Here is a 21576-nt window from a genome sequence, read left to right on the forward strand (position 1 = left end):
TAATAAAAACTGTTAGTGTTGTGAACAGAACCTTATGGAGTACTAGATGATTCTGGACATTTGGTATAAATTGCGCCTCGTGGTTCTTATTTCAGTCTCATCTCTGATCACCAACGCTGCTGATTTATTCTGAATATTATTGTCTGTTCGTACTATCGAGCCCGCTACACAGGGTGACCCAGTTAGCGGCTACATGGCAGAGTGCAAAGAATGTGAGCAGCCAATCTGACGCCACTTGTATGTAGCATTGACTTCCGTGCTTTGGGTGCAGTCAGGGTCATAGATGTCTGCAGCCCCAGGATCATGCTGGACTCTCCTGGGAATGAGGAGTCTAGAGGATGATGCTGTCCAACCTGGATCTATAGGCCCAGATGTAGTGTTTACTGGTGGCAGACAGATCTGTAAGTGATGGGATTTAAGACTCTTCCTCTAGGGCAGTGATTTTCAACCTTTTTTGAGCCGCGGCACACTTTTTATACTTAAAAAATCCCGGGGCACACCACCAACCAATATGGCACAAAATGACACTAAAACAGTACATATTATACATATAGTTAATAAAATAGATTCTAAATGTATTTATACTCACTCAGTGTGAAACCTGGGCCTGTTTTCTTCTCCCCCTGTGCTTATCTCCACCATACTTCTCCCCCCTACTTCTCTCCTGTGCTTCTCTCAACCATACTTCTCCCCCCTGCTTCTCTCCACCATGCTTCTCTCCTGTGCTTCTCTCCCCCATGCTTCTCTCCTGTGCTTCTCTCCCCCATGCTTCCCTCCACCAAACTTCTCTCCCCCATGCTTCTCTCATGTGCTTCTCTCCACCATACTTCTCTCATGTGCTTCTCTCCACCATACTTCTCTCATGTGCTTCTCTCCACCATACCTCTCTCATGTGCTTCTCTCCACCATACTTCTCTCCCCCCTGCTTCTCTCCACCAAACTTCTCTCCCCCCTGCTTCTCTCCCCTGTTTCTCTCCCCCATCCCCAGGTTTCTCTCCCCCACTTCGAGATGGTCGCCGCTGCTGTCCGCCTCACCTACTGGCCGCCCGTAGGGCCCGGACGTGCTCCTCCAATCAGCGGAGACCGGGAGCGTGGTGCGCTCCACGCAACCGCCCACATTATAATCCGCCACTGATCGCTGCGCATTGCTGGGGAACAAAACACAGGGGCACCATAGTTTGGGGAACTTTCCCCGCGGCACACTGGTTGAAAATCACTGCTCTAGGGGGCAATTTTGCTATAACTTTGTAGAAAGAGGTCTGGGTGATGTGACATTCTTCCTGTAGATGGCGCCAGTTCTCTGCTTTTGTTGCCTACTAGGTAGCTGATTGTCAGCAAGCCAGAAAATAAAGCTTTGTAAACCAAATTCCCTTAATCCAGCGTCAATGTTAGGGATTGTGCCGCCAGCTACACCTATGGATAAGGGATAAATGTATGATTGCTGAGGCTCTGACTTAATGGGAATTGTAGTTTTGCAACAGCTGGAGGGCTGAAGGTTCCCCATACCTGCCTAATGGTGCGTTTACACAGGCAGATTTATCTGACAGATTTTGGAAGCCAAAGCCAGGAATGGATTTGAAAAAAGGAGAAATCTCATTCTTTCCTCTATGACCTGTTCCCTGTTTCTGGTCTTTTCCTGGCTTTGGCTTAAAAAATCTGTCAGATCTGCCTGTGTAAACGCACCATTAGTCCCATTGACAAACATTGTTTCAATAGAAGACTCAGGACCCCTATACCAAAATCACTGGGGTGGTCCTCATCAGTCACACTTATCCCCTATACTGTGTTTATGATCTTATGTCTGGTTAAAGGTAAAGTCAACATAGTGTGAAATAGGGACAAGCATAAAAAGTGGGGCACATATCCTTTGTTGCCATTTCCCTTTGGGGACATCAGAGAGGGGCTGTGACGTATATCTCGCCCCTGACAGACCCTGTTGCTCAGGTGTAGAACTTGTGGCCCTCCAGCTGTTGGAACTACAATTCCCATCATGCCTGGACTGCCAAAACCCCAAACTTTGGTTGTCCATTAATAATGGGAGTTGTAATTTAATATTAACTGTTTTACACAATGCCCTATGGGAAGAGTCTCCTGAGTCTGTACATGTCAGGAAGGTGACATTGCAATCCCATAGGATAGAGTTAACCCCCCCTCCTTCCCTGATGTCTCCCTGCACCTTGCAGCAACCTGCTGCTCCCGTTCTGTGACTGCTCCATAATCTGATAATTCTTCTTTAGGGTTTGGCCGCGGCCGGGTTCACCTGTTCATCAGCTGAAGCGATACTCCACTTAAGTAACACTGAAACCGGGCCCGGGCTGTGCCTCGCAGCAATGTCTTTGCATCTCTGCTGGTGTGTGCCTTACATGAATACACACGGATATTTATTCAGACGCTTACACACTTCACTTCCAGTAACCCTGCAGTGATGGCTTCTGAAAGTCGTCCGGTCATCAGATATTCTGGATTATTGGATGATCATAGAAGACCATATATTGGTAGATAATACAGGAAAAGCCTCATGAGTGAATTTCTTATCTGTCACCTGGTAATCCAGAATGTCAAACGTGCATGGATTCTTAATGACTACCTTCAGGATTTTACTTTCTGGACATAATGGGTGTTTTCCCATGTATAAATATAGTATAAAGCAGGGGTAGGGAACCTTGGCTGTCCAGCTGTTGCAAAATTGCGACAAATTTGGTCAGCTCTCCTAGAATACCATTCACACTAGGCAGGAGTACGTTGCTATGGCTGAAATTGCAAACACAGAGAAATGCAACAGCTCACTGCAATGGCAAGATACAGACCCACTACAGATATGAAAATCACTAAAAAGCAGCCTCCCCCACCTACCCCCAAAAATCTCCATAAAAATGAGGCTCTTGGTTACCATTTGCAAACAGTGTAGGGCCATTCCAGGAATGAGGCCACCTTATCATGCTTTTAGCGATTTTCATATCTGTATTGGGTCTGTATCTTGCCATTGCGGTGAGCTGTTGCATTTCTGTTTTTTTGTGTGTTTACAAAACTACAACTCCCATAATGCATTGGCAGCTAAAGTTTTGGCTGTCCAGGCATGATGGGAGTTGTAGTTTTGCCACAGCTGGTGGGCCAGTGGTTCCCCATCCCTGCATTAGATCAATGCCTCCCATCATTGTCCAGCTGTTACAGAACTACAATTCCCATCATGCACTGGCAGGACTAGTATACAGTCTCTGGAATCAATGAAGAATCTTCATATTCACTGACAAGAAGTAGAGATCTTGAAGTTTATGCAGAATTTTGAGCCTTTGTGTTTGGAAGTCGCAAACTGTTCATTGTACAGTGATTACACTTCATTTATTTAGAACTGGACAATCCCTTCAATTTACATGGGCCTGGATGAGCCCTTTAATTGTAAGCTGTTGGGTTACAGCAGCAGCAGATAATGGTCTGGGTGATTGAATCAGGATTGTCCTCTACTGTCCGGCCACGTGTAAATGCAGCTGATGAGGGGAGTGGCAATGACATGATGGGGGGTCATGGGCCATCATGGCGGGGCTTTACTTCAACTTGAAACTCCAGTTTGCAGCCTCCCCATGATCTGCAGGAGAGAAGTGTCCGGACCAGTTTCTCGCAGAGCGTCCCTCCCATCCTAAAATTCCTTCTCCCACTTATAAGACGTGTATTATGGCTCTCCATTGGACAGGGCCGTCCTGTGCTCCTAATCCAGGGATCACAGGGTTAGTGCGACTAATGGGCTTTATGTTCTTAGGTTATCTGTCTCCTACTTATCCCATTGAAGGGTATTAATTGTCGGTAATGAGGCGTAACCTGCGAGCCCCTTCCCCGATGTGCGTTCGCCGCTCCTTCCCTCAGAAGGCAGTAACAAGGCTGGAGCGTCACCCGTGGGCAACAACCTCTAGGGGGGATGGCAGGGTTCACCACTAAACAGCGTGGCCTTTCAGGAGTCTGGAAATCTGTGTGGCATCATTTAGGTCCGGTTCACTCTGGCCTAACTTCTTTTTTTCGTGCTTATTGTTGCCAAGTCGTTGACCCAGGAGCAGCTGTAACACAGACCCTATGAGGCTAGTGTTAACCCAACCTAGAGGTCATCACCCAGCTTTCCCAGACTCCTGAATTGCTAGGCCGTTTATTAGTGAAGTAAAAAAAAAATCTTGAAATTGATATAAGATAAATATGCTATTCACTGACCAAGCAAAACTGGATAGCAGTTGCTTTAGATGTCTGTCACCCAGCTTTCCTAGAGTCCTAAATTGCAAACGTGCAGTGATACATCCCCCTCTTCATTGATGTTAGACAAGGTTGCTGCTAAGGGTTCTACTCTTGTAAAAAATAGGACTTTATTTGTTATTCAGCTTTTCCAGTCTCCTGAATGGTATGTAGTGAAGCATAGTTTTTTTTTTTGTTTCTGTGCCATTGGTGAAATGTGCCATTTGGGGATCAGGAAAGCTGGGTAGCAATGATTTGAAAATATTTGTGCAGTGATGGACCCCAGACTTTCCCCTGCAGTATCACTGCATAACTACACAGATTTGCTGCCTGGCATGTGTTGTGCTGGGAGGTTATTGGTGAGTATTGATTGTCTCTCCGAGGGCAGTTTTAGTTGTGCAGTAGTACATGACACATATTACATCAGGCTGTTATGATGTACAGGGCTGTAGCATAGCGAACATAACATCGAGACATGGTTCCCCAACCTGTGACACGACAGCTGTTGCACAACTACAACTCCAAGCACTTCTGCTGTCAGTGCATGCTGGGAGTTGTAGTTCTGCAACAGCTGGGTAGTCACAGGTTGGAAAACAATGCTGTAAAGGTCATCGTATATGCTGCTTCCTAGCCTTCCCAGAGAAGCTGACAGGTGATGATGATGCATAGACCCACCACCACCATCTTCATCCCTACACTCACAGCTTGCACAGTATTTCCTCACCTGCATTGCAGCACAGCCGGTCTATCTCCAGCGTAGCAGCAGCAGCGACACTCTGAGCTCAGCTCTGCCTGTCAGGGCTTGTGCGGCTCACTACACAGCGACACTCGCCGCTCTCATACACCTGTTACACACCTGTCAGCGGCAGCCGCACAGGTGCACTCCCCGAACGGGGGCCTCTTGCTTACCATTGTAAGCACAATGAGTATTTTGCTGCAGATCCTTCGCGAAAAGCGGATGAAATCCTCATCACAGTTCTTACTTGTGTTTTTTAGGCTTTTTTGTCCATGCAGAAAAATTTCACATCAATAAATGATAGGGATTTTAAAGGGGTTTTCCAATCTTGCAGAGTTATTCCCTATTCACAGGATAGGGGTTGACTATCAGATTGTGGGGGTTCAGTCACTAGGGATCCCATTAGGATGGAGTGGTAACATGCATGCACGACCAACTGCTCCGCTCTAATGGGAGACTGGGTTCCCCGTTGCCCCAGCAGTCCGATAGTCGTCCCCTATCCTGTGGAGAGGGAATAAATTAGCAAAATGGAAAATAAACCTTTAAGGATATGTTCACACAGAATCAAAATGCTGATTTGCTTTTTATTAACGTTAATTGGGGAAAATCTGTAACCAAGCTGCAGTATTTCAGTATTGTGTGATCAGACCCCTAAGGATATGTTCACAGTGAGTTCTTGCAATAGGGCCTGACTTAGGGCCCTATGACACGGGGCGATTATCGTGCGAAAAATCGTTATATCGTTCGAATTTAAACGATAATCGTTCTGTGTAATTGCACGCAACGATCGAAAAATCGTTCGTATGTCATTGATCGTTGATTTAGATCTGAACCTAAAATTATCGTTAATTGTTTGCTAATCGTTCGCCCTAATTCCACATTCGTTCGCTCGAGTCCCGCATTTTGTCACTAATCGTTCAGTGTAATTGCGCATTGTTCATTGTTTTGCTGGGATCAGAAGGAGTAAACGATCATAGTAACAATCGCAATAACGATCGTAGTAACATAGTAACTAACGATCATCGTTCTGTGAAATATGGTGAATGATTTCAGGTTAATGATAAACAATCTCGTTTGCGATTGTTTATCGTTAGTCGTTAATCGTTAAAAATCGATCCGTGTAATAGGACCCTAAGAGATCTTGAAGGGTCTATCTGCTAGAGCTCCCGCCCAAAGAAATGAGAACGGGAACCCGGAAATGCGAGCTACACACTGCGCGTGCCCAACCTTCTCTACAGAGACGCTGAAGATGGCTGAAAGCTTTATCCCATGGATACCCAGCTTTCTCTAGGACCTGAATGACTATGTATGTATGAGCATTCACTGTATGCCTAGAATTACATTCATAGATCCTGTTGGGACAGCAGAGTGTGCGCAGGTGGAGCGGCGGATAATCCTCAGCGTCTGCGTCAGGAGCGGACTTCTCGTGGTCTTAGGGTACACCTTTAACACCCTGTCATTAAGGCTTTGGTAGGTTAGGGCTCTAGGCGTTGTCACACCCGCTGCTTGCGTGACACAGATGCCATCATCTTCAGGTAGCCTCCAGCATTAGAACTGGAAAAACAATTCACTTTAATGAGGGCTATGAATAATAGTGACATGAGCAGCACCATGACTGGCCTACATACCTTCAGAGGAGCCACCTAAAGGGCCCCTGCCTTGTGTGCAGAGCGTCCTGGTAGGTGTATGGCAACCCAGAGGTAGTCACTACAGATATTGACTTCTCTCACAAATTAAAGTGGTTCTCCAGATGGATGCTATAATGTCTTAATATGCTTTTATACCAAAATGGATCCCCATGTGATATCATCAAAGACGGGGGATGTGTCCATTAAAGCTTGGTGACATCATACAGTATCTGTGTAGATCATTGTATATTAAAAAGTTTCAGCTCACAGGGGATACACAGGATACAATGGTAACAAAGCTTCAGATTTATATAGTCTGTATGATTTTGCAGCTTCTGGATGTGAACAAGAAAGTTCCCATTCACTGACAGCAAGCAGAAGGCAGGAACAGAACCAGAACGTATGTTAGAAAGTAGAAGTATATTCTGTAGTGCAATGATAGCGTTGCTTACCTCATTTTCATACTGTGTGCGTTGCTGCACTCGCCCTGTCTGATCACTCAGGTAGATATTTGCTGTGCCATTAAAGTATGCAGAAAATTACATGAGGGAATGTGAACAGCGACTTATATTTCCTCTGGAATTTTTTTTTTTCTGCCCCGAGGCTTGGTCAAATAAAGCAGTGTACCCGGACGAGGCTTCAGGCGGCGTAAACAGGTGACTTTAACCCAGTCCGGTTCTGGGACCCGGAGGCAGCAAAACACACAGGATGTTACCTCGAGTCCCCAAATATCTGCTGGGGGTGTGAAGTGAGGACAGAATGTGTGTGGCCTCCGGGGTGTACTTTTGTTTCTAGGAGAAGAATTTATTTTCTTTTTCAAATGTTTTTCTGATCAAGACAGAACACAAAGGATTCTGCAGCATGAATGGCCCTTAAAGGGAGTGTCCACCTTACAACACCATCTTTAAGTGTATATATAGATAGAGAGAGAGATAACATATGTAAGTTCAGCAGATCCGTTACTTATCCTGTACTGATCCTGAGTTACGTCCTGTATTATACTCCAGAGCTGCACTCACTATTCTGCTGGTGGGGTCACTGTGTACATACATTACATTATTGTTCCTGCATTGCATTATGAGAGATGATCTCTGCAGACATTGAACAAGCAGGGGGTATACTGGAGGGTTTTGACTGTTATCTGGGTAACCTGAGGCGGTGTGTATAGGGAGCTGTCACATGCAGGCCCCTAGTACTAGGGAGCCCATAGGGCACTGGTATTATATAACAAAGCAGCATTATATGGAAGCATGGAGTCTCAATCTCGTGTACAAATTGGAATTATGGTGCATTAATTTTTTATGATGCACCTCGAAATGCATTGTACCAAGAGACAAATAATCCTACATATACATATATCTAAATGTCAAACATGAGAGTGGCAGGGCAGGTTTTACGTAATTGACGGACGGTTATGTAAGCGTTCCTCTCCGGGTCGTACTGTCATACCCGTGGTTTTTAGGTCATCCGATATAAGTGGCACTGGTTGGCATTTGGTATTTAATGGCAGTAATAAGCTATAATTTAGCCCTGTGTCAGGGCATGCATTCCTTACAGGCACGGATCAGACACCACCTACACTTAAAGTGAGGAGCTTGGGGAGTCTCTCACAACGTCCACAGTGGGGACCCATAAAATGGAAGAATTGTGTGGAGGAGGCTGAGGTGTGGCACCTCTTATAGTATTGGGTGGATTGAGTTATTAACCTACAAGATCACAACGTTCTTCGTAATATTTGACTGACATGGACTTTCAACAGTTTTGATGGGATCCACCAACAGGCCCGTGGCTTTGGCACCATCAGGATGTGGTTCAACCTTGACCATCCCATTTTGTCTTTAGTTCTCTATTACGGTAACAGGATACCAATAATGAAGTGCATATGTACCCAATAACCACGACCAGTTAAGAGCAAGCACTTTGTACAGGGTTGAGACAGCGGCTGTAGACTTATCCAGTGTTACACGTGCAGATGAGCTTCATGAGCACCCATCTTCCTTCATCATAGTCCTGGCTGGTTTGGAAATAACTTGACACATAGGCCCTTTTACTACTGAGAGCCATGAACACATGACAGGTCTTGGAAACCCCTTGAATATGAGATAAGTTTTGTTTCTTTGTAGTCTGGGGACACCATTATCATCTATTTGTAGGGGCAACTGCTCAACCTAGGATGATGAGCGTGCGCATTTGTTCTGAGCCTTCTCTTGCCTCCTTAAGATGCACCTGTATATTCTGTTTGCCATCGGGGTCTGAGCTGCGCAGGTGCTTTGCCCCAGGGCCCTAACATTAATTGAAGCTTGGCATGGAGCACAGGGTACTATGCCAGGGTTGTGTTTGTCACACTGTGCACAATGTCACATTTATAGTGTCCTTGTGACTCTTCAGAAACTCTTTCCCTCTGGACTGAAAATTTTCTAAGAAATTGAGGACGTGTTGATAAAGACGCCAGGTGGCATGCAACCAGTAAGGTGTTTACAGGGGGTGGTCTGAGGACTGTTTGCATGGCTAATGGCATTAGTCAAGGCAATTACTGGGCTTTTATGTTAATAACAGGGATAGGGGGCATCTAATTATCCCAGGGCTTGCCTCTTGTGTATTGAAATGGAGAGGTTTCTCTTTAATGAGTGCTATAGGGACACTATCAGTACAAGCTCTCTGCTTAACCTAACCCCCCCATATGGCAAATCTGAGACTGTACTTTGCTGTGTCAAAGGTAAGAGTAGCATATCTATAGATTTGGGTACAGCCATGGGTACATAATGCACCCACTAAATAGCCAACACCAACTCCATCAATGTAAAGGGGTTGCCCATGATTCGTCATACTTATATCTGATCCTGGGAAAGCTGCATGATAATATTGCTGCCAGTACAGTGCTTAAAGACGTGACATCTAAGTAGCGGTATAGACTTGCAGCTCCAAAATCCTGTTCACACTACGGAATACGCTCAGAAATTTCAAACAGAGGACGCGCGGCGGACTTTGCTTGAAGTTCCATCTTTCCCATTGACTCAATGATATTCTCAAGCTTAATCTGCCGTCCGCCCAAAGAATTAAGTAGTGTAGTGTGAATTAGGCACTCCATAGGTACTTTGTACACCCACAAAACCCACCAAACAGTGACAGTTACATTAATTTAAAGGGGGGTATCCAAGACTGGATAACATGGTTACTTTCTTTCAGAATCGGCACCACATTTGTCTTTGAGTTAGACACCACCATGGTTACACCATGCGCCAGCAAAACCAGTGACAGTTATATTTGAAGGGGCTACTTAAAGTGATACTGTCACCCTCTTTCTGTATGAGGACTTCTCTACACAGTTGTAAAGCCTAAATTCAGCAGTTTTCATACCTTACTTTATAATACATTTTTTGGCGCTTGGTCCAATGAAAATTGCTTTTTATCGGTTTTTTTTATCAGATTATGGAACCATGGTGGGGCTTCACAAGCACTTTTCCCCGCACACATTGGCACTGTGTGTAGGCCCTGCCCTTCAGTGACATCATCAGCATCTAGGCCCCGCCCCCTCTGTGGGTATTGGAATGGACCGACCTAGAGGGGATGGGGCCTAGACCTCTATGACAGCATATTTTAATGTCAGATTGGCTTCCAGTTCCAGAAGAAGGTAGCCATGTTTTTCCAGTCTGAAGGCTAATACTTGGTTAAGGAAGTCACATTGATTTAAATGGAGATTGATTCCTTAGGTTAATTTCTTAGGGTATTTAGTGGACTCTTTATAGCCCTGTTTCACCGTAGCTTAGTCCTTTTTGTTTTTGATTACGTTGTCCTGAAATAGAAAAACATGGCTGACTCTATCCTCTTTTGGCTTCAATACCAGACAAGACCAATGGACTAAAGTGGCGCTATTTTTGGAGAAGAGCAGAAAAGTTTTCCAGTTCAGCTTCTCCATTAATTGGTTGGTTTATTTTAGGGGTGCTTGATGTACCCATGGCAGTGCCTAATTTAGTGGCTGTACAGTTGAGCCTTGTGAACCAAGCCTGAGGCAGTACTGCCCTACACATTTTCAATAAACCAGAGGCTTGGTAGGTTTGAGCCTTAAATTTGTGTTGGCAGCCATATTGGATGCCATCCAGCTTTCCCAGGATCAGCTATTACAATAAAGCAGCTGAATAGAATTCTAGCAGGAGACGACTCTGGAATTGACTGTTCTGGTAAGATTGGGACGGTCGGTGAGGTGGTGATTTTCCGTATTGCCGCTGTCCCCGTCGCTTCATGGCTTTGGAATGTGAGGACAGATAAATGAGGCATTATTTAGCTTTCTCCTGATCGTCTCCGTTGCCGTTTCCCCGCGCTGATCGCGGGAATGTGCCGCATTACTAGGAATGCACGCCAAGAGCGGAGCCTGTCTGTTTCTCCACCGCTTGGAATGCGTTTTATTAACACTTGGGAAGTCATTCTGCCTGGCACCTTGCCAGCCCGGGCATAATTACATGTTTTTAGAGTAAATTAGGTCAAATCTTCTCCTCCGTACAACGCAAACGGCCCATCTCTGGTATGCAAATAATGAGGAAAGCTCTGAAGGAAACAGCCAGCAAGTAGGTCAGGTGATCACATGCAACAAATCAGCATGGGTTCTTGGGGGGGCAATGTTTAGAAAATTTACATCCCCATCAGGTCATCAACCTGTGTGTTCCGAAGGGGCGGATGGGATGTGTAGTACATTCATCGAAGCTTTTTGTCTTTGTTGCAGGCCCAGCTTTTCAAACATGGCAAAAGAGAAGATTGCTTGCCCTACGGTGAGTCCACCAATGTGTTTGTGCAAACCTTAGCGTGGAAGTCATAACAAGCCTGGTTGTACAAAAAAAACAACCACTGACACTCATTATCCATTTCCGACATGCAGAATGAAAATCCACATAGGAAACCTGGGGTTTTGGCCCCCAATCTGTCTAACTATTGCAGAACTACAACACACAGCATGCCCAAACAGCCAGTTATGATGGGACTTTGCAATAACTGGATAGCTACAGGTTAGAGAACACTGCTCTAATGTGTAATCTAGTTGCAGTTTTGCCACAGGTTGGAGAACTTTGCCCTAGAACAGTGGTGCATAACCTGTGGCCTTCCAGCTGTTGCAAAACTACAATGCCCCTCATAGTAGTTTGGCAACAGCCTGAGATCCACGTGCTGTGCACCACTGCCCTAGGACTTACCGTGTGCACAGGACCTAAAGTTCTAGACTATCACTCATAGAACATCTCTGAAAAGGATTTTTTTATGTTTTGATGGTGGTAAAGCTGGGTGATTGTCACACAAATATAGATTGTCGTTAAGCGTTTCTAGTGGTGATATGCATGCAGTACCATTGCCTCACTGGGTATGTTTACTGTTCAGTAGTCTTGAAAAACCATAATAGTGGTCAGTTTGGTTTTCACCCAGCTTTTCCAGGAAGCGATATGATAAAAGTCAGCTTTTAATGTTTTTTTTAAGGGGGACCTCATTGTGCCCATTGAATCCATGTAACCCAGCTTTCCTAGATAGAATATTGTTTATTTTATTTGGACCTTTGGACGGTGCTCATTGAGTCCATGTAAAGCACATCCACCAGTAGTGGGGGTCCCGATCATAGGACTTCTCCATGTTCCCCAGTAAACGCAGTGATCAGCCTGAGGCTCCTTCTCTTTGTTGTCCTCCTTTCCCGCCCCTTCCCTTGGTCTCCCTCCAGTCTGCAGGCCTGTCTGTCTACCTCCTGCCGGCCCGTCTTCCCTCTCTCTTTCCCGCTTTCCTATTTAGTTTCCCGGAGTGGAGCTGCCCGTTCCCGCCCTGGACTCCTAATTCATTGTCTCCCACCACATCTGTAACCTGGGAGAGGTTTTCCTATAAGGATTGTTCCCAAAATGTCTTCATTTACAAAGTTTTCTTTGCAAGTTTAAAAAAAAAATGTACACATTTATCTCCTCATTATTTATATAAGATTTTTGTTTGTTGACAGTGAATATGAATGTTCTTGTTTACCTCCAGAGGCTGAGAATCTGCACAGCTGAGGGTTTGGTACAGTCATATCTAGTCTGGACAACCCTCTGTGGGCTAAAGCGGTTCAGGCCGTCTAGCTAACAGAGGATTGTATAGACTGGATACAAGTGTAACAGACCCTCAGCTGTGAAATGTTGGTTTGTAACAACAAGCTATGTCTGCCTGTATGCAGCCATGTTATGATCCATCACACATAGGATATAACATAAAGCAGTTGTCTGCTCCTCCGGTTACTTTATAGTGGGTCCTCTCACTAGCCTGAAATGGCTGGTAACAGAGCAATACATTGCAGTCACCTGTCCTCTAGTCAGTGCCCCCCAGGTTGCTATGGCTGATAACAGGGAGCAGTGGATTACATTCAGCAGTGCCATGTCTATGTATTGTTTCCAGTTACCAGCCATTGAGGGGCAGATGGTTAGTCTTACGTCGCCATCTTCATGTATACATGTTGGAAACGTTCCATCTCTCCCTTATATGTATTACAGCCGCAACCGTTCTGAACGCCTTGGATAACTGCAAGCTTTGTGACAGCAACCAAACCGTACTCCGCAAGCTGGGGGTCAAGCTAGTCCAGCGTCTGGGGCTTATCTTCCTCAAACCCAAGGTGGCCAATTGGAGGTATGCCATTTGTATACATGAAAGTATGGATTGTAGTCGGTTGGTCAGGGCCACCACTCACAATGGCTGTCCTGTGCCCCCTCCCCTTCTCTGTAATCAGGAAACATCCCCTGTACCTGGTAATAGAGAATAGGGGACCCCACTGATCATAATGGCTGTCCTGCGCCCTGCACTCTTCTCTGTAATCAGAAAACATCATAGAGAACATAGTGTCAGCTCATCGATCAGTACCTTTCTGGTGCCCGGACTCGGATTTGGCCAATGCGTAAGTATACAGCCCTTGGAAGAAAAGTCGGTAATCCAGCACTTAATGCAGAGAGTTGTACTTTATTCATTCAAATGCAGTATATACAACGGAACACCTAAGTGCAGTGACCCCACAGTGGCCCCACAGTGGGGTCACTGCACTTAAGTGTTCCATTGTATATACTGCATTTGAACGAATAATGTACAACTCTGCATTAAGTGCTGGATTACCGACTTTTCTTCAAGAATCAGAAAACATCCCCTGTACCTGATGAGTATAGGGGACCCCACTAATCACAACGGCTGTGCTGCGCCCCCACTCTTCTCTGTATTCAGAAAACACCTCTGTACCTGATAGAGAATAGTTGACCTCACTAAATCATAATGGCTGTCCTGCCCACACAACTCTTCTCTGTAATCAAAACACATCCCCTGTACCTAGTAATAGAGAATAGGGGACCCCTTTTCCTCAAAAGTGGTAGGGGTCTCCACATGGGAGGGGTTGTAAGTGTTTGATGTGGGATTTGCTATAGAGTGATACAGTCCTAAGCAACAAACACTGGGAAAAAAATCCCGAAAAGTCCCTGTTGAGAGATGAGTCCTCTTTAATGCAAATAGAGCGACGTTGCTGAACAGGTCGGGCAGCTTTACTCAGGCCCTGACACACGGGAAGCTCAGCTTTTACTGGCCCCTGGCAGCGCTGAGTGTACATGAGACCATTCTCGCCCACCGCCCTCCTCTAATCCCTGTGTTGTTTCGCCATTACTGGTTTAGAGGTTCTCGCAGAGCCCGCATTGTACGGCCTTTACTATGCAGAATGAAGCGGCCACTGGCTACAGAATCGGAGTGTCCATCCCTGACGACGCCTTCCCCTTACATCTTTCCCGTCGCGAGAAACTGTCTGGGTTTTTTTCCACCTCTGGGCCACTGCTTATCACCTGGGGATTCAGGATACTGAGCTATGAGGAGCTGTTTGCCTGGAGAGACCCCAGTGCTTTCTCCATGTGACAACAGCTCTTCATGTCTTAGCTTCCTGAGCCCCTAAGATTGGTCTTCATCAGGTCTTTCCTATTAATGCATGGGTCTTGAGTCTTGTGCTGGAATGGAGAATAATCCATTGTCTGTGAGAGGTGCCAAAAACAGCAAAATGGGGCAACAGTGTGCACACTTAGGACACTGATCTCAGGAGACTAGGGACCACTGATCTCAGGAGACTAGGGACCCCAACCTAATGTTGGGGTAGTTGTGTCACATGGACCTTACATCCTTTAAAGTGTGTTCACATGTAACGGATCCGCAGCGGATTTCTCGCTGCGAATTTGCAGTGAGATCCGCTGCGGTTCCGTGCCCTGTACGCCCTATGGGCAGACAAACTCACAGCAGGATGTACATCCGCGTACATGGGAGTTTGACAGCAGCCTGCCCCGATAACCCCCTGCTGCCGGACCGTATACTTCACCTTGTCCCTGCTCCAGCTTGCTTCAGGGGATCCCGACACGTCCTGCTCGGCCAATCAGTGCACTGCCCCGCTGCAGCGCACTGATTGGCTGAGCAGGCCGTGAAGACACCGGGAGCCCCGAAGAAAGCCGGAGCGGGGACCAGGTGATGTATTGGCTCCGGCGGCGGAGGGTTAACGGGGCAGGCTGCTGTCATGCTGTTTGTCTGCCCATAGGGCGTACAGGGAAGGGATCCGCAGCGGAACTTGCTGCAAATTTGCGGCGAGAGATCCGCTGTGGAAATGTTACGTGTAAACGCACCCTTAGGGGAAATGATTACTGTTTTCTGTGTTTGTACCCAGGTATCAGCGTGGATCAAGGTCTTTAGCTGCAAATTTGCTCCAGACTTCTGCCAGCAACCAAGGCTCTGCCACAGCCATTTCCCCCAATGATACGGATGAGGAGTATGATATCCCTGAGGAGATTGAGAATGTAGTCGGTACGTAGTGATCTGGGAGTTGTAGTTTACATCTTACAGGTTATACTAGGATATAAGGTGCTGATCTGACATGTCTGGAGGTGCTGTACCAGGTTATACTGGGATATAAGGCACTGGTCTGACATGTCTGGAGGTGCTGTACCAGGTTATACTGGGATATAAGGTCTGACATGTCTGGTGGTGCTGTACCAGGTTATACTGGGATATAAGGTCTGACATGTCTGGCGGTTCTGTGTCCGGATGAACTGCGATATAAGGCGCTGGTCTGACATGTCTGGAGGTGCTGTACCAGGTTATACTGGGATATAAGGCGCTGGTCTGACATGTCTGGAGGTGCTGTACCAGGTTATACTGCGATATAAGGCGCTGGTCTGACATGTCTGGAGGTGCTGTACCAGGTTATACTGGGATATAAGGTCTGACATGTCTGGCGGTTCTGTGTCCGAATGCACTGCGATATAAGGCGCTGGTCTGACATGTCTGGAGGTGCTGTACCAGGTTATGCTGGGATATAAGGCACTGGTCTGACATGTCTGGAGGTGCTGTGCCAGGTTATACTGGGATATAAGGTGCTGGTCTGACATGTCTGGTGGTGCTGTACCAGGTTATACTGGGATATAAGGCGCTGGTCTGACATGTCTGGTGGTGCTGTACCAGCTTATACTGGGATATAAGGCCCTGGTCTGACATGTCTGGTGGTGCTGTACCAGGTTATACTGGGATATAAGGCACTGGTCTGACATGTCTGGTGGTGCTGTACCAGGTTATACTGGGATATAAGGCACTGGTCTGACCTGTCTGGTGGTGCTGTACCAGGTTATACTGGGATATAAGGCGCTGGTCTAACATGTCTGGAGGTGCTGTACCAGGTTATACTGGGATATAAGGCACTGGTCTGACCTGTCTGGTGGTGCTGTACCAGGTTATACTGGGATATAAGGCACTGGTCTGACATGTCTGGCGGTGCTGTACCAGGTTATACTGGGATATAAGGCGCTGGTCTAACATGTCTGGAGGTGCTGTACCAGGTTATACTGGGATATAAGGCGCTGGTCTGACATGTCTGGTGGTGCTGTACCAGGTTATACTGGGATATAAGGCACTGGTCTGACATGTCTGGCGGTGCTGTACCAGGTTATACTGGGATATAAGGCACTGGTCTGACATGTCTGGTGGTGCTGTACCAGGTTATACTGGGATATAAGGCACTGGTCTGACATGTCTGGCGGTGCTGTACCAGGTTATACTGGGATATAAGGCGCTGGTCTAACATGTCTGGAGGTGCTGTACCAGGTTATACTGGGATATAAGGCGCTGGTCTGACATGTCTGGCGGTGCTGTACCAGGTTATACTGGGATATAAGACCCTGGTCTGACATGTCTGGTGGTGCTGTACCAGGTTATACTGGGATGTAAGGCGCTGGTCTGACATGTCTGGCGATTCTTTACCAGGATACACTGGGTTATAAGGCGCTGGTCTGACATGTCTAGCGATGCTGTATCAGGATACACTCTGGTATAAGGTGCTGTTCTGTCATGCCTAGAATTGCTGTACTAGAGTACACTTGAGTACCACCTCTGCCGCAGGTGCTGACTCTGTGCCTGTTTTACCTGGTTCACTTTGTTGGGCCTACTCTGTCCCTGATGTAGCTGCCGGAGCTGAAGAGTGAAAGCAGAAAACATAGCAGGTCCCGAGCAATGTGCACACTATGTTCTCTGCCTTCACTCTTCATTGCCCGAAGCTACACGAGGGAGACATACTGTGCCTGGGGCAAACGGATCAGTATCAGGATTTGTCTCTATCAGTGCTAAGCTGGCTGTCGCTGTCCTGCTCAATGATCTGTTGCTAAAGTGATAACCTTACTATAGGAACATACGGAAATCCCAGTGTTTCACTGTTTCCCCCACACACATTATCCAAGAGGGTATCTGTAGAGTGTGTACATTTGCAATCATCTGCAGTACCACTTTTCACCACCACTTTATATTTTCCATAGACTTCAGTGCTACAGCTCCCCCAACTTTAAGACTTTTCTACTTAAACTAGAGCCCTGTCCCCAGTAAGGGATATTTCTTACTGAAATCGATCTTCCATGGTGCCAGCTCTGCAGGGTATTAGTGCTTACTTTCCTGTAATCTTCTCACTTTGTGTCTCCTTACAGAGCAGTTGCTAGTGGGGCTGAAGGACAAAGACACCATTGTGCGATGGTCTGCAGCAAAAGGGTAGGCCAACCTGCTTCACGCTGTATAGTAAATAGTGGTTAAAAGATTAATTTTTATTTATTCTGTTTTTCTTGTCCAACCGTTAAAGGTCTCTCACAGTTGGCAGAGCAAACATCATTGTAGTGAAATTTGCTGAGCCCTCGGGGCATTGCTGGCTTTGTTTGCTCCCTCTACTTCCTTGTAACAATCTGCAACCAAATCCAGCTCTTGCACATTGTGCCCAGTGCATCCTGTGCATCACAAACTCCCATAAAAAAGAGCATTCCCTGGAGGAAAGCTGGGTAACAACCAGAATGAGGTGTCAGTCAGCTTTTCTAGACCCAGGTGCTATGCATTTAGGACCCTGGAAAAACTCTGATAACTGCAAGAGGGGCCATATTAAGGTGCCCAGCAGCAGGTATGAAAGAGGAGAGTGGTTCTCATTTAAGTTTACCTAATGGCAAAGAAGTGATTCTGCCCCGATCCCAACATACACATGGATGCTCAGCTGACAGCTATCTCACACAGTACCTTATACACACGGATGCCCACCTGGCAGTCATATCTATCCTGATCCCACCATACACATGGACGCTCATCTGACAGCCATGTCTCCCGATCCCACTGTACACCTGGACACTGAAATGACAACCATCTCTCCTGATCCCCCATACACATGGACACTGAGCTGACAGCCATCCCTCCTGATCCCACCATACATATGGACACTGAACTGACAGCCTTCTCTCCTGATACCCCATACACATGAACACTGAGCTGACAGCCTTCTCTCATGATCCCCCATACACATGAACACTGAGCTGACAGCCATCTCTCCTGATCCCACCATACACATGAACACTGAGCTGACAGCCTTCTCTCCTGATCCCCCATACACATGAACACTGAACTTACAGCCATCTCTCCTGATCCCACTGTACATATGGACACTGAACTGACAGCCATCTCTCCTGATCCCCCATACACATGAACACTGAGCTGACAGCCATCTCTCCTGATCCCACCATACATATGGACACTGAACTGACAGCCTTCTCTCCTGATCCCCCATACACATGAACACTGAGCTGACAGCCTTTTCTCCTGATCCCACCGTACACATGGACACTCATCTGGCAGCTTTCTCTCCTGATCCCTCCATACACATGGACTCTCATCAGACAGCTTTCTCTCCTGATCCCACCATACATATGGACACCCATCTGGCAGCCATCCCTCCTAAACCCCCGTACACATGAATACTGAGCAGCTGACAGCTTTCTCTCCTGATGCCACAATACGCATGGACTCTCATCTGGCAGCTATCTCTCCCAATACTTAATACACATGGATGCTCAACTGACAGCCATCTCTCCTAACACCCCATACACATGGACACTCCGCAGGCAGCCTTCTCTCCTGATCCCACAATACACATGGACACTCATCTGACAGCCTTCTCTCCTGATCCCACCAACTAGCAGCTGTCTCTCCATAAGCCTCCATACTCATGATTGCTAAGTTGAAAGCTATCTCTCCTAGTACCCCATACACATAAAAGCTCATCTGACCACCACATACATATGAACTCTCAGCTGAGAGCTGTCTCTCCCAACAACCCATACGCTAAGCTTAGAGCTGTCTCTCCCAACATCCCATACACATGGACGCTAAGCTTAGAGCTGTCTCTCCCAACACCAGATACACATGGATGCTGAGCTGAGAGCTGTCTCTCCCAAGATCGTAACAGGAGAAGACAGCTTGGAGGATTTGTTTCTTGTATTTTCTTTATGTGACTGCAGGACCTTAACTTCATTCATTCAATGATCATTCATTCATTGTCTTTCCCCAGGATCGGAAGGCTGACGGGAAGGCTCCCCAGAGAGCTGGCTGATGATGTTGTAGGCTCTGTGCTCGACTGCTTTAGGTAATCCTAAGGATCAGGATGGTTCAAGTACATCTGTCAGGTGGTTAGTAACTGGAGGAATCCTTGCTGAGGATCTCACAGATCAGAAGGATCCTTACTGTCATGGTGGAGTCTTCTTCTTCCAGCTGCTCACCAGTTATGAGAGGACAGATGTAGTGATATCACGTCCCAGGTTATAGCGGGGTGAGATATGTGAGAACATCTGTTAGTTGTAAAATGTTAGCAGGATTTGCATAGCGGTTGCCTTGCACCTGGAGGCCTGTGTCGACTTGTGCTCCGCTTTACATACAGTATCACCCCCTCCAACCATATCCAGAAATCTGATCTATCTGTATGGCCATTTATATGTCACTGAGAGATGAAGGTCTGTACAGGAGACCCCAGCGCCTCCTAGGTCTGTCATCTGCCAATCCTTACATCATATCTCTTCCATATCACATGCAGCTCTATCCTCACTAACAATATCATATTAGTGGACAGGTCCATACCTGACAATGTGCTACAGAACAGGATTTGGAGTTCCCGGCATCATCATTCATTATGATGTAGGTAGCTCCGAAACTGTTTAAATGTTAATGTTACTGTACTCACAGGGCATGCCTAATTTCTTAAATACTCTGTGCTGCAGGTAGAGCCCTCTTTTTACACCATTTATGACTGCTCGCAAGGTCAGCACACTTCTCTCCTGGGTTAACTGTGTGTAACCTCTCTTAGAATCCACATAGACATCTCCTGAAATATTCAATGGAAAGAGCAGGGTCTTTTAGCAGCACAGAGGATGTCAGGAGAGGAGTGTGCTGATCTTATAGGGGAGGTCACAGGGAGAGTTACATAGAGGAAGGAGCAGGGTCCCAGCAGCACAGAGGATGTAAGAAGTGGAGTGTGCTGATCTTATAGGGGAGGTCACAGGGTGAGAGTTACATAGAGGAGGAGCAGGGTTCCAGCAGCACAGAGGATGTCAGGAGAGGATTGTGCTGATCTTATAGGGGAGGTCACAGGGGAAGAGTTACATAGAGGAAGGAGCAGGGTCCCAGCAGCACAGAGGATGTCAGGAGAGGAGTGTGCTGATCCTATAAGGGAGGTTACAGGGTGAGAGTTACATAGAGAAGTAGCAGGGTCCCAGCAGCACAAAGGATGTCAGGAGAGGAGTGCATTGATCTTTTAGGGGAGGTCACAGGGAGAGTTAGAGTGTTATTACATAGGACGATAAAAGCCCGATAATAACTGTAAACTGTAAAATAATAACTGTAAACTATTTACTGGGCCTATTACGCGGCCCGATTATCGTTTCACAAGGGCTGCAAGGACATCGTTATCGATGTCCTTGCAGCCCTTGCTTAACTTAATGCATTACCTGTTCAGGCTGCAGGGCTCCTCTTGCGGTCTTCTCCCCGGGTCCTGCGCCCTCAGCTGACAGGCTGCTCAGTTAATCACTGGTCACGGCTGTAAAGCTGGAGCGCGCAGGACCTGGGGAGAAGAAGACCGCAAGAGGAGCCCTGCAGCCTGGATAGGTAAAGTATATCTTCAGCCGCCGGCCGTGCACCGCTATTACATGTAGAGACGTGTGGTCGGCACCCGACAATTAAAGGTTCAAACCTATATCAGCGATCAGCCGATGATCGTTGTCATCAGCTGATCATTGTATTTATTACACAGAGCGATAATCGGTCGATGCGGACGATTATCGTTCCGTGTGATAGTACCCTTACATAGAGCAGGAGCAGGGTCCCAGCAGCACAGAGTATGTCAGGAAAGGAGTGAGCTGATCTTATAGGGGAGGTCACAGGGAGAGTTACATAGAGGAAGTAGTAGGGTCCCAGCAGCGCACATGCCTCTCCTGAAAGACACTGTGCTGCTCTTTCCACTATGTAATTCTCAGGGCCCTATTCCACCGAACGATTATCGTTCAGATTATCGTTAAATCGTTCGAATCTAAATGATAATCAGTCATTTGAAATGCAGTTAACGATTAACGACTGAACGAGAAATCGTAGATCGCTTTATAAGACCTGGACCTATTTTTATCGTTGCTCGTTCGCAAAACGTTCGCATTGAATAAGACATCGTTCGGT

At 46.6% G+C, this 21576-nt stretch overlaps 1 protein-coding gene across 2 annotated transcripts in view; it reads left to right on the plus strand.

Moving 5' to 3' along the window:
- TBCD (tubulin folding cofactor D) overlaps positions 1-21576 on the plus strand; it is a 133971-nt gene that overhangs the window by 14023 nt on the left and 98372 nt on the right. For both annotated transcript variants that reach the window (XM_069954040.1, XM_069954039.1), the window contains exons 9-13: positions 11294-11339; positions 13062-13194; positions 15239-15375; positions 17538-17598; positions 19430-19504. In XM_069954040.1, coding sequence (XP_069810141.1) covers positions 11294-11339; positions 13062-13194; positions 15239-15375; positions 17538-17598; positions 19430-19504 — 452 coding nt within the window. The remainder of the gene's footprint in view (positions 1-11293; positions 11340-13061; positions 13195-15238; positions 15376-17537; positions 17599-19429; positions 19505-21576) is intronic.

Source organism: Dendropsophus ebraccatus, chromosome 14 (genome assembly GCF_027789765.1).
Source record: "Dendropsophus ebraccatus isolate aDenEbr1 chromosome 14, aDenEbr1.pat, whole genome shotgun sequence".
NCBI lineage: Eukaryota > Metazoa > Chordata > Amphibia > Anura > Hylidae > Dendropsophus > Dendropsophus ebraccatus.